The following is a 14,440-nucleotide window of genomic DNA, read 5'->3' on the forward strand; positions in this document are numbered from 1 at the left end:
GAGCAGTGAGGGAGTGCGTGGATGTCCATCCGTCACCTGTTTTTATACAGGATAACCCCCCCTCCCTCTTCTTGCTTCAGAATTCCTAATAATGACCGATGTCGAGGAAGTCCTCCATCTCAAGGGTTTCGGGATTTCATTATTGGTTTTCACCTCGGAGATTTTCGAAGGGTACGTTTGTCTAACATTGGGGTTGGTGTAGAGCCAAATCACACAAGTACACGTCATAGGAATAACTGTGACCAATCAGAGGCCACTTTGGAAAACAGCAGGAAGGATTTCTATTTGATATGAACGAAGTTCAAAGATAATAGCTATAGGTCTCTTCAGGAAAATACAGATTACAAGCATTTGCAGGGACATAAATACAATGAGATGTGAGTAGAGGGAGAACACGCAGAGCTAAAACAGGACGACCCATCACGCAGGGCGGAGTCAGAGGTGAGGGGATGTGTGGGTGGAGGTGTGAGGTCATGAGTGAAACGGGCGGTAAGCAGGGTCAGGAGGGTGATAATTCTTAACCAAGAGGCTCACAGATAGCCGTGAGATTATGTCCCACACATCCCCTCACCTCTGCCTCCGCCCGGCGTGACGAGTCGTCCTGTTATAGCTCTGCGTTTAATCTGTATTTTCCTGAAGAGGGCTATAGCTATTAGCCGAAATATAGAAGTTACACATTATTCTAAAGTTTCCTTTTATTCCAACTGTGGGTTCTTCGGTATTAATATCTACTATATATATATATATATATATATATATATGTGTATATATATATATATATATGTATGTATATATATATAATACCTTCCACAGTGCCTTCCTATCTAACATGCCATAAGCTTTCTCCAAATTCATAAAGGGCCAGAAAAACATTTTGCCAAAGCCTTTTCACAAATCCACTTTACCACAAAAATTTCTTTCACGCAACCCGTTTCTTTCCTAAACCCACACTGTTCTTCCTCAATTACTCCCTCTGTTCCTCTCCCCATCCTCTAAATTAAAACCTTCCCATAAGCCTTCTCAACTGAATTCAGTAAATTGATCCCCCTGAAATTACTACACTCACTGTTACTCCGTTTCCCTGTCCCCTTCTTTGGTTCCATTTCACCACTCTCGTATCGTCTCTATGGACCGACTTTCTTTTGTGTTTCTCTTTTATATTACGTCTCTTACTTTCTACTTTCTTTTCAACACTGTCTTGTTACGTATGATTAGTGACTCTCTGTTTTCATTTGTAGGATTAGTGAATAGTCTTACTCTGTCCACGAGAGAGGAATTAAACGGAGCTTTTTCTCTTTTTTCTTTTCGAATACTATTACACTTGGTTCTGTGAGTTACACCAAGAACCCCCCTCCCGAATCCTCAACTTGTTCACTAGGTCACTTCGCATTGACGTCATGATTTCTTTGGTCCAGTGATCTTTACATTTACATCTAAGTACCTCCCCTAAGGGCGTGACTTTACTCTCATGAACCAATTGAATTTTCTCCTCCTCCTCCTTCTCCACCCTTTTTCCAATCAGAAAGGCTGTTACAAAGCCTTTAAGCAATACTGCTTACTCAAGTAATCTCAAAATGAATGCACCACAGACTTAGGTTACATACTATTATATCAGCATAAAATGAACATTATATAGCAATGAAATCAGGTCTTCGACGGCTGTTTATAAACATTTAGGCGGGGAGCGAGCTTGTGCAATATCTTTGCCTACGAACAATTGTTTACCAAACACCCAACTCCTGAAAATGAAATTCTCGCCACCTACCCCTTTATGTACCTCACTTATCTAACTTTATCTACGAGCCTCATCTACGAGCCTCTTACACTGACATCTGTCCCGTTTTCCCTTGTCCTCCGATAACATACCCTCCCTTAGATACACATTAAACAGCCTTACTAGACAGTCCACTATTGCTGTACCTCATTTCTTCAGACGCTCCGCATGACACCCATCTAACCTAGGTGCCTTACCTGCTTTCATCATTTTCAAAACTACTAGCACCTAATTTTTTTTTTTTTTTACTTAATTTTCTTCTTCCATCACCATGACTTCTTATTGCCTCCCGCTGCTACCACCAATCCTTCCCTACCCTCCTCCACATTCTCCCTTTTGCGTCCTTTATTTGAATTTGCTTATCTTCTTTTTCCTTTGTACCTCTCATATCGTTCCTGAGACTTACTTTGCAACCACTGCCTAAATGCTCGCTTCTTCTCTTTATCTACTATATTCACGTCATCATCGCACCAATCACTACCTTTCCTTCTATTCCCTCCCATCTCCCTTGTTCCACATACCATCTTTGCACACTTTGTCACTTCCTCCTTGAAACACACCCATTCGTCTTCTACATCCACCTCTACTCTCTCCTTCACCATTTCTCACACTTCTCTTAGCTTCTCATGGTACTCCTGCTCCTTTTCCTTCTTATTTACAATATTTTCTCTAAGCACTTCTCTACCTTCCGCCCCTTTCTTCTTTCTCCACTTATCTTACACTCTCAACTTACCTTCCACTAAAAATTATCTGATATTCTCTCAGTTTCTTCCCTAAGAACATGGACATCCAAAACTCTTTATATCCTTCTTTTGGATGCCACTACATGGCCCATTAATGACTTATGAATCACCCTTTCACCAACCACCTTTTCCCATGTGTACTTATACTTAGTTTTCTTCTTAAACTTTGTGTTAGCTATTATCAACTCTCTAAATACGTCTCCACTATCAACTTTCCACTATGATATTTACCCTATACCCCAAAACTTCACAATCACTCAACTTACTGGTTCAACCCCTACTTTAGCATTAAGATCTACCAATATTACTACATTGACTTAACTCCGAAAACTCTCTAAACACTCATTTGAATCAATCCAAAAAGCCTCCCTTTCCTCTAAGCTCTTTTCACTAGCAGGCCCATATGCGATTACAAAAACCTACATCTCCTTTCCCAGTTTCACCTTTATCCATATCAACCTTAAAGATACTTACTTTTGCTCCAGCAGGTTCTTGCCTATCTCATCATATGCCAGCAGAGGCACCCTTTCCCTTCCTGGCCCCCTCATCACTCCCAACACCCTCCCCACCACACTCCCAAACTCTAAATCAAACCTCTTTTTTCACTTTGATTTAATATTGATATATCCATTTTCTCTAAAGCATATTTTCTATCTCTTCCCTTTTACGCTTATTTGTACCACACCCACGTACATTTAATGACCCAAATCTTATGGTTCTGGTTGGAAATCTCCTCCCAGATCTTCTTATGCCTTGACTTCTTGAAGGATAATTTTGCAGAGAGCAGGATACTAGTCCTACGTCCTACTCTGTCACATTGCTTGACTCGCATGGCTTATAAGCTTGACTTCAATCGTAGGAAAAAGGATGGAAACTATCATCAGAGATGCTATCGAACATCATTTAGAAAGAACTGTTTGATAAATGATAGCCAACAGGGATTCAGACGGAAACGTTCTTGCGTGACTAACTTACTCGAATTCTACAACACAGTCATCTTGAATTATGACAAAAGAAACAATATAGATTTGATACATTTAAATATTGCAAAAGCATTTTATACCGTCCCCCACGAAAGGCTACTTACTAAATTAGCTTCACATGGAGTAAGTGGTAGCCTATTAAGTTGGACTAGAAATTGGTTGAATGATCGAAAACAGAGATTTGTTTTAAATGGAAAAACTTCTAAATGGAAAAATGTTACGAGTGGAGTTCCTCAGGGTTCCGTTCTTGGTCTACTTCTATTCATAGTATATATAAATGATAAAGACCACGGACTAAAATCTATTACCTCCAAATCTACTGATGATACGAAAATATGCGGAATGGCAAATGATCACTTAAATCAATTAGATATTCAAGAAAATTTAGATAAATTGCAGCAATGGTCTGAAAAGTGGTTAATGAAATTTAACACAAATAAATGCAAGGTTATGCAAATAGGTAAAAATAACAGTAAGTACGATTACAAGTTATTTGGAAATTCGTCAACATAAGTGGATAGTGAGAAGGATCTAGGGGTAATTATCAGTAACGATCTGAAGTCATCTAAGCAGTGTATTTCAACCTCTGAGAAAGCAAATAAGATTCTAGGACTGATTGCGTGATCTTTTTATTTCAAAACTCCATCTCTTATTAACAAGCTATATAAATCGTTAGTTCGTTCACATTTGGAATATGCTGTTTCCGCATGGTCACCGAATCTCATTAAAGACATTGACAGATTGGAAAAAGTACAACAGCGAGCCACAAAACTGATTCCAGACATAAAAAATAAATCATACGAAAATCGACTTAAACATATGAATCTGTTTTCCCTAAAAAAAAAAAAAAAAAAAAAAAAAAAAAAAAAGTACACTCAGAGGTGATCTGATACAGGTCTTTAAGATTCTAAAGGGGATTGACACAAAAAAAAATACAAACATTTTACACTGAATGAGAATCCGACAAGAAATAATTGTCTCAAACTGTCAGGTCTCCTGTCGGCATGCTCCGCCTTTGTAATCCTTTGTAAACACGGAGGCACAATTCTTTTCTCCCCCTACCACAGGGGACAGAGGTAAAAAAAAAAAAAGTATTCTCAAAGAAGAGGTACAGGACACTTTTAAGAGAGAATAGCATAACGGAGAGATAGTCGTAGTACAAATGTAGCATCATTCTTCTAAGAGTAGAGATTTTACTCTAACATAGACAAAAGGATGTGTGGCTGTAGTCCGTAGTTTTATCCATATAGTCCCTAAGGTATTGGCTGCTTGCTACTGCATTTAATAGAGTACATGCAGCCAATACCCCAGAAATTGGTATAACTGTATGAATGCATGATTACTGTGTTTGAATGGCTTGACTATACCCGTAAGGCAAAAGCTGTACTTATTCCACCATGAGGTTGTACGGGTGATGAAGCAAGACTGATAGTCTAACGGCCACCAGTCGCAACTCTTATTTTTCTTAATATCCCTCATGTTTCCTTCTCGTGCTTTCTATATTTGTATGACTTAAGAAACGCTAAACTCTGGCATGACTTCATGCACTCGATGAGATACAGTCTAAGTAGCAAGGGCGAGAATTATATAATAACACCAAAGACTGGTAGAATAGTAACAGACAGTATTATTGGTAAAGTTATGAGACAATCTTCGCATGGTTGAGAGACGGGAAAATGGGGAAAACGCATGTGATGAGAGTGATGAAAGCGTGTGAGGATGCTGCTCTCCCACGTCCAGCCATCTCACTTTCAATGTCACAGTTGATTAGATAGAAAACTGAAAATAAGGATTAAAAAAAGAAAGAAAAAGCTCAGCATATCGGGCCTCACACGTTGACCCGATCTCCTTGGCGGGCTAGTGCCACGAGTCCTTCTAGAATCGTTGTCCATCTCTCAACGTGAAAGAAATTAAGGAACCTTTTGACCGTGTCCCATTTTTATTAAACCTTTGTCTGACACCACGAGACCAGTAAATAGACCACATATTGGTTTATGACAATTACTACCAAGGACACTTGAACTTGACCTACTCAGTTAAGTGACAAAAAATCATTTGGGTAATGAGATGGCCGCTATATATAGAAGTTGATCAGATATTCAATAATCAAAGAGATGTTAGTAAACTTACGGCAAATTATGAGGCAGATTCGAGTCCATGTGATATTTCATTAAATTCCTCATTTGTAATAGAAAATTTAAGTCACATCCGATGACGTAAGTGAAACGTTCTTCGATGACGAGGAGTCCCCTCTGGTGTCCAAACTTACATAAATAAAGACTTTGATTTCCACGAGGGTTCTCAGTATGTTTTCTCACGTATCCCATATTTCTGTTCTTTAACCACACGTATCTAATATTGCTGTTCTTTAACCTCCTGAAAATTGCTTCAACACTGAATTGAATCGTAATGCATCCATTGACTTCCATTAGTTTTTGATCCGCGGCCCCACTTGAGATAATCTGTGACTATCTAAGGATCCGCGTACCACAAGTTCAGGAGCAATGGATTTTTCTTAAATATTGTAATAACTCTGGGTTATTGGCATTATTGGGTATCTGTGAGAAAGCGCTGCAAGAAGGTTCCTACAAGTAATCAATTTCTTAATCGTTCTCTTTTTCCAAGCAATCATGATTACTAATACTTGTCAACTGTGGACTTATGGTGCCTCACAAGAAAATATTCTAATTCAAAACGTCCACTTAACCTCCTCTTCTGGGATTCTAAATGTCTAGAGTAGGCTGGAATATTGCACACAGTCAGTCGACATTAGCACACCAAGTCTTGAAACAGTGTAAATATACCAAAGGATACATTTACAGACTTCCGACATATCCGAGTCAGGTGTCTGCAATAGTTTTAGCCATTACCATGGAACATAAGAGAGGAAGAGAGAAGAAGTTTGAATGTGTTTGAGATGAAATGTCTGAGAAACATGATAGGGGTTACTAGGCTAGATAGAGTGAGAAATGAAGAGGTGAGGAGGAGAACAGGAGTGGAAAGGAAGTTGGGAGATAGGGTTGATGAAAGAGTATTAGGATAGTTTGGACACATGGAAAGAATGAGTGAAGAAAGATTAGTAAAAGAAGTGTGGAAGGCAGAGGTGGAAGGAGTGGATATGAGGGAGTTTCCTAGGATGAGATGGATGGATGGGGTATAAGGTGCATTACGAAAGAGAGGAATGTCTGTTGAGGAAGGACTGGAGAAGACAGAAGATAGGGGTGAATGGAGAAGGGTTGTGTATGGACGATGCTGTGAAGGGGTGGAGGATGGGGGATGAGGGAATATGTATGAAAAATAAATTGACGCAGCCCGAAGGGATTTCTCCCCGTCTTCTCCTTTTCTGCATGAGGGGACGAAGAGGGGTGTCACCGATATAATGAAGCGGCCTTGCTATGGATGTGGTGTGCCTTGTGACACTGCTTCTGACCCAGGGCAGTGGACTGGATGCAGGGATGAACCGTCATCCAGGAGGTGGCAAGATGTGAGGGAGGGAAGAGGGTGGAGGGGAGTGGGGTATGTAGGGGATGGAATGGGTGGGAGTACTTTCTATGCCTTTTTGTTTCTGATTACCTCCCGTGTAAGGAGGAAAAAAGCCTTTGGTATATGTATGTACCACAAAGCTACATTTCCCATATTCAGAAGTATTTTTGTGTGGAGTTATGAAAAATCTAGTAAAAATTTGTATTATGCATGAGTTAGAAAATAGATAGTTTTCCAATTAAAAAAAATTGCCAACGCAAAGCTAAGTGATCTGCCCCAAACCATATGACCATGTTTGTTTTATTATCTACTTTCTGACTCTCTCTTTTTATTCGGTGTAAAACATATAGTCAGAGATTACAGTATTGATACACTGTACACAGTTCTTGTGATAATGATAAAGGCTATAATGCCTAGCTCTCACGTAGAGGGGGTAACGACTTAAAAGTTTGCAAAGTTATTGTGGCGATATTTTTTTCACTCGTATATAGAAAGACATTAGGTACCAGCTTCAATTCTTTATTAAGTTCTCTTTCTGTGTGTGTGTGGAGGTTGGGTCACTAAAACCAAATGGACAAGAAAATCATGGCTCTCTTCATGATGAGGTCGACACTGAACTGCACCATCATTCAGGCCATGTCTTCACCCGGGGCATCGGCGCAGATGCAGGCGAGGTTGGGGCGAAGGAGGACCGTCTTGAGTCCTCCTTGCGGTCCGGCGGCCCCGAGGATCCTGCCGAAGTAACCAAGACGCTCGCAGAAGTCGACTGCAAAGTAAAAAAAAATTGATCAAAAGTTGTCTCCTGCAAGAATACTGAAGGTCATAGAAGGCCAGATGTAAGTCAGAGCGAGAGCGGAAAACGATAGGGATGAAATTATATGTTCTTACAAAACAAGCGAGTGTATAGTTAAATGTACCAAGGTTTGGGATATAAAGACGAAAAGATGAAAGAGGAAGAAGTTGTTAGTCTAAAATTACGTCAGCTGCAATGAACAAACAAGTTCAGGGAAAAGATTATATACATAGAATTGGATGAATGGTAAATATGAAGGACGCTAAAAAAATGAAAGAGGAGATGCCTCAAGGCAAAGAATGCTAAAAACAGAATAAGAGAAAGTGGATTAAATAAAGTGCACTGAAGGTAATGAGACATTCCAGTAGAAAGTCCTGAGGTGATATATATTTTTTTTTCAAAGAGCAAGCAACAGGAGAATCATCATAATAGGAAGGAGAGGAAGATACAGAGCTTGGACGTCTACGCACGAGCGGTGATATCCGGGACGTTGTTGGACTGTGGGCGGTTGATGGGCCGAGGACCAGACGACGACGACGACGATAAAGAAGGCGCTACCTGATCAATGGTCGGCAGGAGAGCGCGCTTCGTCCACCAGTCTGATGACACCAGAGAGAGACCGTCATAGGAAAGCGTTGTTTTATGTATTTGCACACTTATAACCACTTGAATCACTATGGACCCTGTTTGACGTTTTCAGTCGAGGTGAGACCAGACAACAAAACTTACTGTTCCTTTTGGCGACCACCGTGTTACCTCCTCTTGTTCCAGGGCTCTTGACTGCTCGAACTCCTTCGTGGTGACTCAGGACAGCGTACAGGCTGATCACCATCACAAGGATATTTGTGGCAACACTTCCTTTCATCTTTGGATAATTATGAATACAGAAGAGTAAGGACTGAGGATGGCACCTGCTGTTGGTGTTGGAGGAGCAGTGGGGAGTGCGTGGATGTCCATCCGTCACCTGTTTTTATACAGGGTAGCCCCCCCCTCCTTTTCTTGCTTCAGAATTCCTAATAACGACGGATGTCGAGGAAGTCCTCCATCTCAAGGGTCTCGGGAATTTCATCATTAGTTTTCACCTCGGAGATTTTCGAGGGGCACATTTGTCTAACATTGGGGTTGGTGTAGAGCCAGATCACACAGGTACACGACATTGGAATAACTGTGACCAATTAGAGGCCACTTTGGAAAATAGCAGGTAGGATTTCTATTTCATATGAACAAAGTTCAAAGATGAAGACTGGAGAGTATTCATAGCATTTGTGTGAAAGTTATTTTCAATGTATTATAAGTACTTGAGACCAAGCTTAACCCAATATTACTGTCACTTAACATAAATCTAACAAATCTAACTTAACCCAACCAACCTCACGTAGCTTTGCTCAATTCAATCTGACATTTCCTCATCTAACTTTGCCTAATAAAGTCCGATTTGGCCATTAACCATCCATTTGTACCTCAGTGCATTTTTGTCTTTCCGACCGGGTGCCGGAAAATGCACAAGATGCTTCACCTCTGTTTCTTACTTCCACACAAGTGATCAGTCGTGTACAGTCTATCGAAAGTTTTTGGAGAGATGTTGATTCAGAATAACAAAAGGCACAATATATGGGTTTCACTAAGCGCCTGATCTTTTGACTTCTCTCACACTGACATAAGGTGCACATTTAGGGCAAACTCGATGATCCGTTGACCCACTGGGTCAGTATAGAAAAGTTAGATGCCACCACCAGTATTCTTAAAGCAATCTTCCCTTTGATGATAAGCAAATCAAAACCGTCGGGGGAAATTTTTTACCAAAGGAAATATGGAAATAGAATGTAGGCAAGGACATGCTGTTTGCACATGTGGAAAAGGCCTCTGACAGGAATCTGGAGTACTACAGAAAGTAATTACAAAGGATTACAAAGGCGGAGCATGCCGACAGGAGACCTTTTGGTCCATGTCTAGGTCGGATGCGAAAAAAATCATAATAATAAAATAATAAATATAAACTATAATAATGTAAATAACAAATAAAATACATAAATAAATACATAGGTATAGTTAGATAATAAACAAACAGGTAAATAGTAAATAATAATGAATTGACATATAACTAATAATAAATGAAAATCAAAACAGACAAATGATAACAAAACAAAAACAAATAATATGAAATAAATTATAATCATTACAGCATCTTGCTTAGGTGTTTATCTAAATGATTTTTAAAGCTTCGAACTGAACTACATTGCACTACCTGTGCAGGAAGTTTATTCCATTCATTAACTACACGGTTGGCGAAGTTGTTTCTACCTACTTCCAAATTGAATCTATTTCCGGACAGTTTGAGACCATTGTTTCTTGTCTGATTCTCATTCAATGTGAAAATTTTGTCACTTTTGATGTTGTCAATTCCCTTTAGAATTTTAAAGACCTGTATCAAGTCACCTCTGAGTCTACGCTTTTTTAGGGAAAACATATTTATATGTTTTAGTCGATTTTCGTATGATTTATTTTTGATATTTGGAATCAGTTTTGTGGCTCGACGTTGTACTTTTTCCAATCTGTCAATGTCTTTAATGAGATTCGGTGACCATGCGGAAACAGCATATTCCAAATGTGGACGAACTAACGATTTATATAGCTTGTTAACGAGTGATGGACTTTTGAAATCAAAAGATCGCGGAATCAGTCCTTGAATCTTATTTGCTTTCTCAGAGGCTGAAATACACTGCTTGGATGATTTGAGATCGTTACTGATAATTACGCCGAGATCTTTTTCACTATCCACTTTTGTTAACGAATTTCCAAATAACTTGTAATCGTACTTACTGCTACTTTTACCTATGTGCATTACCTTGCATTTACTTGTGTTGAATTTCATTAGCAACTTTTCAGACCATTGCTGTAATTTATCTAAATCTTCTTGAATATCTAATTGATTGAAGTGATCATTTGCCATTCCGCACAGTTTTGTATCATCAGCATATTTGGAAGCAGCAGATTTTAGTCCGTGGTCTATATCATTTATATATACTATGAATAGAAGTAGTCCAAGAACGGAACCCTGAGGAACTCCACTTGTAACATTTTTCCATTTAGAAGTTTTTCCATTTAAAACAACACTCTGTTTTCGATCATTGAGCCAATTACTAGTCCATCTTAATAGGCTACCACTTACTCCATGTGAAGCTAATTTAGTAAGTAGTCTTGCGTGTGGGACGGTATCAAAAGCTTTTGCAAAGTCTAGATATATTAAATCTATATTATTTCTTTTGTCATAATTCGAGATAACTGTGTTGTAGAATTCGAGTAAGTTAGTCACGCAAGAACGTTTCCGTCTGAAGCCATGCTGGCTATCATTTATCAAACGGTTACTTTGTAAATGATGTTCGATAGCATCTCTGATGATAGTTTCCATTATTCTTCCTACGATTGAAGTCAAACTTATAGACCTATAGTTATTTGGTTTCTTTTTGTCACCTTTTTTTAATATGGGAGTAACGTTAGCTAGCTTCCATTCTCTTGGGACATCACCGGATATGATGGATTTCTTGAAAATCATTTCTAATGGAACAACAATTTCATTTTTCATTTCCTTTAAGATTCTTGGATGCCAACCGTCAGGTCCTGGTGTTTTATTAACTTTGAGTTTCTCTATACATCTTTTATTTTTTTCTTTTGTTATACTTACCGTGGTGAGTAAGTTTATCCTAGACTTTTCACAGGTTTCAGTTTGGAGTTCACTTTGAGGTGTTTCGTTTAAGAATACTGAGCTAAAATAATTGTTTAAAATATTACACATTCCTTCATTTGAATATTCAAGTTGATCGTCAGCAGATAATAGTGGACCAATGTGATTCCTAACAACCTTTTTATCTCTAATGTAACTATAGAATTCTTTGGGATTCTCTTTGGATTTATCAGCGATGTTCATTTCGTATTGTCGTTTTCTTTTTCTTATTGTCTTTTTTAAATCTCTTTGTAATAATTGATACATAACTTTCATAGTCATTAGATGCACCCGAGTACTTATATTTCTTATAAGCCTGTCTCTTTTTAGCAATACTTTTTTCAGTTTCTTTGTTGAGCCACTTTGGGCGAGCCTGCTTTGGGGTACGTCTGTCCTTAAAAGGAATGTAATTATGAGTCATCTTAGTGAGCGTATTTTGAAATATTTCCCACATCTGATCTACAGGTCGTTCGCTTAATTTTGCCTCCCAATCTGTAAGATGAAGCTCCTGACGTAGTCCTATGAGCTAAGCTTTACTGAAATCGGGTATTTTAGAAACACAAGTATCTATTCTAAATTTTTGTAGGAGTTTGAATCTAACTAAGATGAGATCGCTATTTGCAACAGTTTCACCGACTTCTACATCAGTTAGTATACTTTCGCGGCTATTGATCAATAGATCAAGTAAGTTTCCATATCTTGTGGGCTCTTTAAATGCTGAATTAAGTAATTGTCACCAAGAAAATCAATCAAGCGACTACCTATATGGCCATGTTTAAGGGTCATCCAATCAATGTCAGTAAAATTGAAATCACACATTATCAATAAACCCCGGTTGCAGAAACTAGACAGTTCTTGAAATAACAGTTTGTCGTCTGCTAATGATAATGTCTTTGGCCTACATATTATACCTACATTCATTTTTTGTCCATTTGTTTGGGTTAACTCAACCCACAAACTTTCAAATGCATCCTGTTTCACTTTCTCTAAAACACAAGCATGAACATTGTTTTTAACGTACAACAGAACACCCCCACCTTTCTTGTGGTTTCTATCCTGATGAAAGTGTTTAAATCCCGCAATATTAAATTCAGCTTCGAACTCTGTACCACTTAACCATGTCTCGGTTATTCCTATCATATCGAGATTTTCGCTTTTGACATACGCCTGTATTTCCTTAAATTTGTTCCTAATACTAAGAGCATTAAAGTACATGGTTTTAAGAAACTCGTGATTATTTCTTTTTGACACATTTTGAGTTTCAATATCATGTCTTACATTATCCTTTTGTTTTTTTTATTTATACCTTGCTCTATATTATTATTTGGTCCTCCATTGACATTCAATGCCTCATTAACATTTTTCCCATCAAGAGTAACATTTCCCCCATCACGGACATCTGGTCGATCACGGTCATCCGATCTCTTTTGTACACTTTGTCCCCCTACGTCACCGTGTTTCACACCGGCCTCCCGTCGTTCATTGACATTATGTCCGGCATTCAAAGTATGTATAGAAAGTATGAAAGAAGATGAAATTGAGAGAGGGGGACACTGATTCTTCTGACATGAATACTGGTGTTATCTCGCCACTGTCGTTTATCCTATGAAGGAGAGAGATAGGATGACAGAAGGTGGCAAAATAGCACTAGCATATACAGATGCTATTGCAATCATTCATATCAGTGAAAGAGAGTTACAAAAATAAGCTGAGAGATGGAATCTGGCTACAAAAACAATTGGAGTGAAGATATGCAAAATCCGAGAAAATAGAGAAATAGATGTTATAATAGAGGGGTTTTCGCTTAAACAAGTGAAATTATTATGAGTGCCTAATTGCAAAATTCAACGAAAAGCAAAAAACAAGAAATATATATGAATGACAGAATATTATAAGTTTCATGACAACTTTAGAGTACCGTAATGGTGATAGATAACAAGCATGTACTAAACAAAAAGAAGATAATGATATATACAACTTTACTTTGACCAATACTATCACATGTACATAAAGCTGTCACACAAAAAAACAAACAAAAAAATACGAGCAACAGAAATGAAGGTATTAAGAGGGAAATGCGTGACAAGAATAGATAGAATAAGAAATGTTGACATCAGAAGCGACAAGAATGGATAGAATAAGAAATGTGGACATCAGAAGAGAACTTGGAATTTAGAGTATACTTGACGTAACCTAATAATCGTTTGATGATGTGTGACGCCCCGTCGGATATTTCATCATAATGATCAGAACAAATACTCGCGGAGTAATTTTTTTACTCTCCAAAAACTTACATTTTACATACTTTTTCCCATAGCATTAAAAAAAAAAAAAAAAAAATACTGTATTTCAAATTACGGTATTTTCACCTACAAATTGTGCATGCCGTTTTTTTTTTGTCTACGTTTTGTATATATGTTTTATGACTTAAAACAACATTTTGTAATCCTTTGTCCTTTCACATACTTACAGAGAAACCGTAAATTTCACACAAATATCTTCCAGATACATTTAACCATCACTTTTCTTAAAATGTGCTGGTCGTTTAATGACAGTGCAGGCAAAGTTAGATTAGATAAATTTAGGTTAGGTTTATAGTTATCAATTTAGATTAGGTGACGGTTAGTGTCAAATACTGATAATATATTGAGAATATATTTTACAACAGAAAATGTCATCCTCTTTCAGTACCTAAAATATTTTAGTTGATTTAGTGGCCCCTCGACTGACTTTACATCATTTGTGCCTCCCACATGCTTTGGCTTTATATCCCGAAGGAGCGTTCCCTTCGAAAACTTCCGCTGCGGAAACCGATAATGAAATTCCCGAGACCCTTGAGGTGGAGGGCCTCCTCGGTGTCTGTCATTATTATGAGTTTTCAGCAGGAGAGGTGACTAGGGGAGGGTGTATAAAAAGAGACGACTATTGGACATCTTCGCACTC

At 38.3% G+C, this 14,440-nt stretch overlaps 1 protein-coding gene across 1 annotated transcript; it reads right to left on the reverse strand.

The window, feature by feature from the left end:
- Positions 1 to 7,467: 7,467 nt before the first annotated feature.
- On the reverse strand, positions 7,468 to 8,704 carry LOC143023868 (uncharacterized). Its single transcript, XM_076182526.1, has 3 exons — positions 8,506 to 8,704; positions 8,247 to 8,375; positions 7,468 to 7,749 (listed from the first exon to the last, which is right to left on the reverse strand). The coding sequence occupies exons 1-3, from the start codon at positions 8,639 to 8,641 to the stop codon at positions 7,613 to 7,615; spliced, it is 402 nt and encodes a 133-aa protein (XP_076038641.1). The 5' UTR covers positions 8,642 to 8,704; the 3' UTR covers positions 7,468 to 7,612.
- Between the last annotated feature and the right edge of the window lie 5,736 nt (positions 8,705 to 14,440).

The sequence above is a fragment of the Oratosquilla oratoria genome, unplaced genomic scaffold (genome assembly GCF_046742065.1).
Source record: "Oratosquilla oratoria isolate Oo_2021 unplaced genomic scaffold, ASM4674206v1 SCAFFOLD67, whole genome shotgun sequence".
NCBI lineage: Eukaryota > Metazoa > Arthropoda > Malacostraca > Stomatopoda > Squillidae > Oratosquilla > Oratosquilla oratoria.

What these genes read in the sequence shown, in the direction of transcription:
- LOC143023868 (XM_076182526.1), bottom strand. Translation starts at nt 8,641, where the DNA reads ATGAAAGGAAGTGTTGCCACAAATATCCTTGTGATGGTGATCAGCCTG. An exon ending in GGTGGTCGCCAAAAGGAACA is followed by an intron (nt 8,376 to 8,505) that starts GTAAGTTTTGTT and finishes TGGTGTCATCAG; the next exon opens with ACTGGTGGACGAAGCGCGCT. An exon ending in CGTCCCGGATATCACCGCTC is followed by an intron (nt 7,750 to 8,246) that starts GTGCGTAGACGT and finishes TTTACTTTGCAG; the next exon opens with TCGACTTCTGCGAGCGTCTT.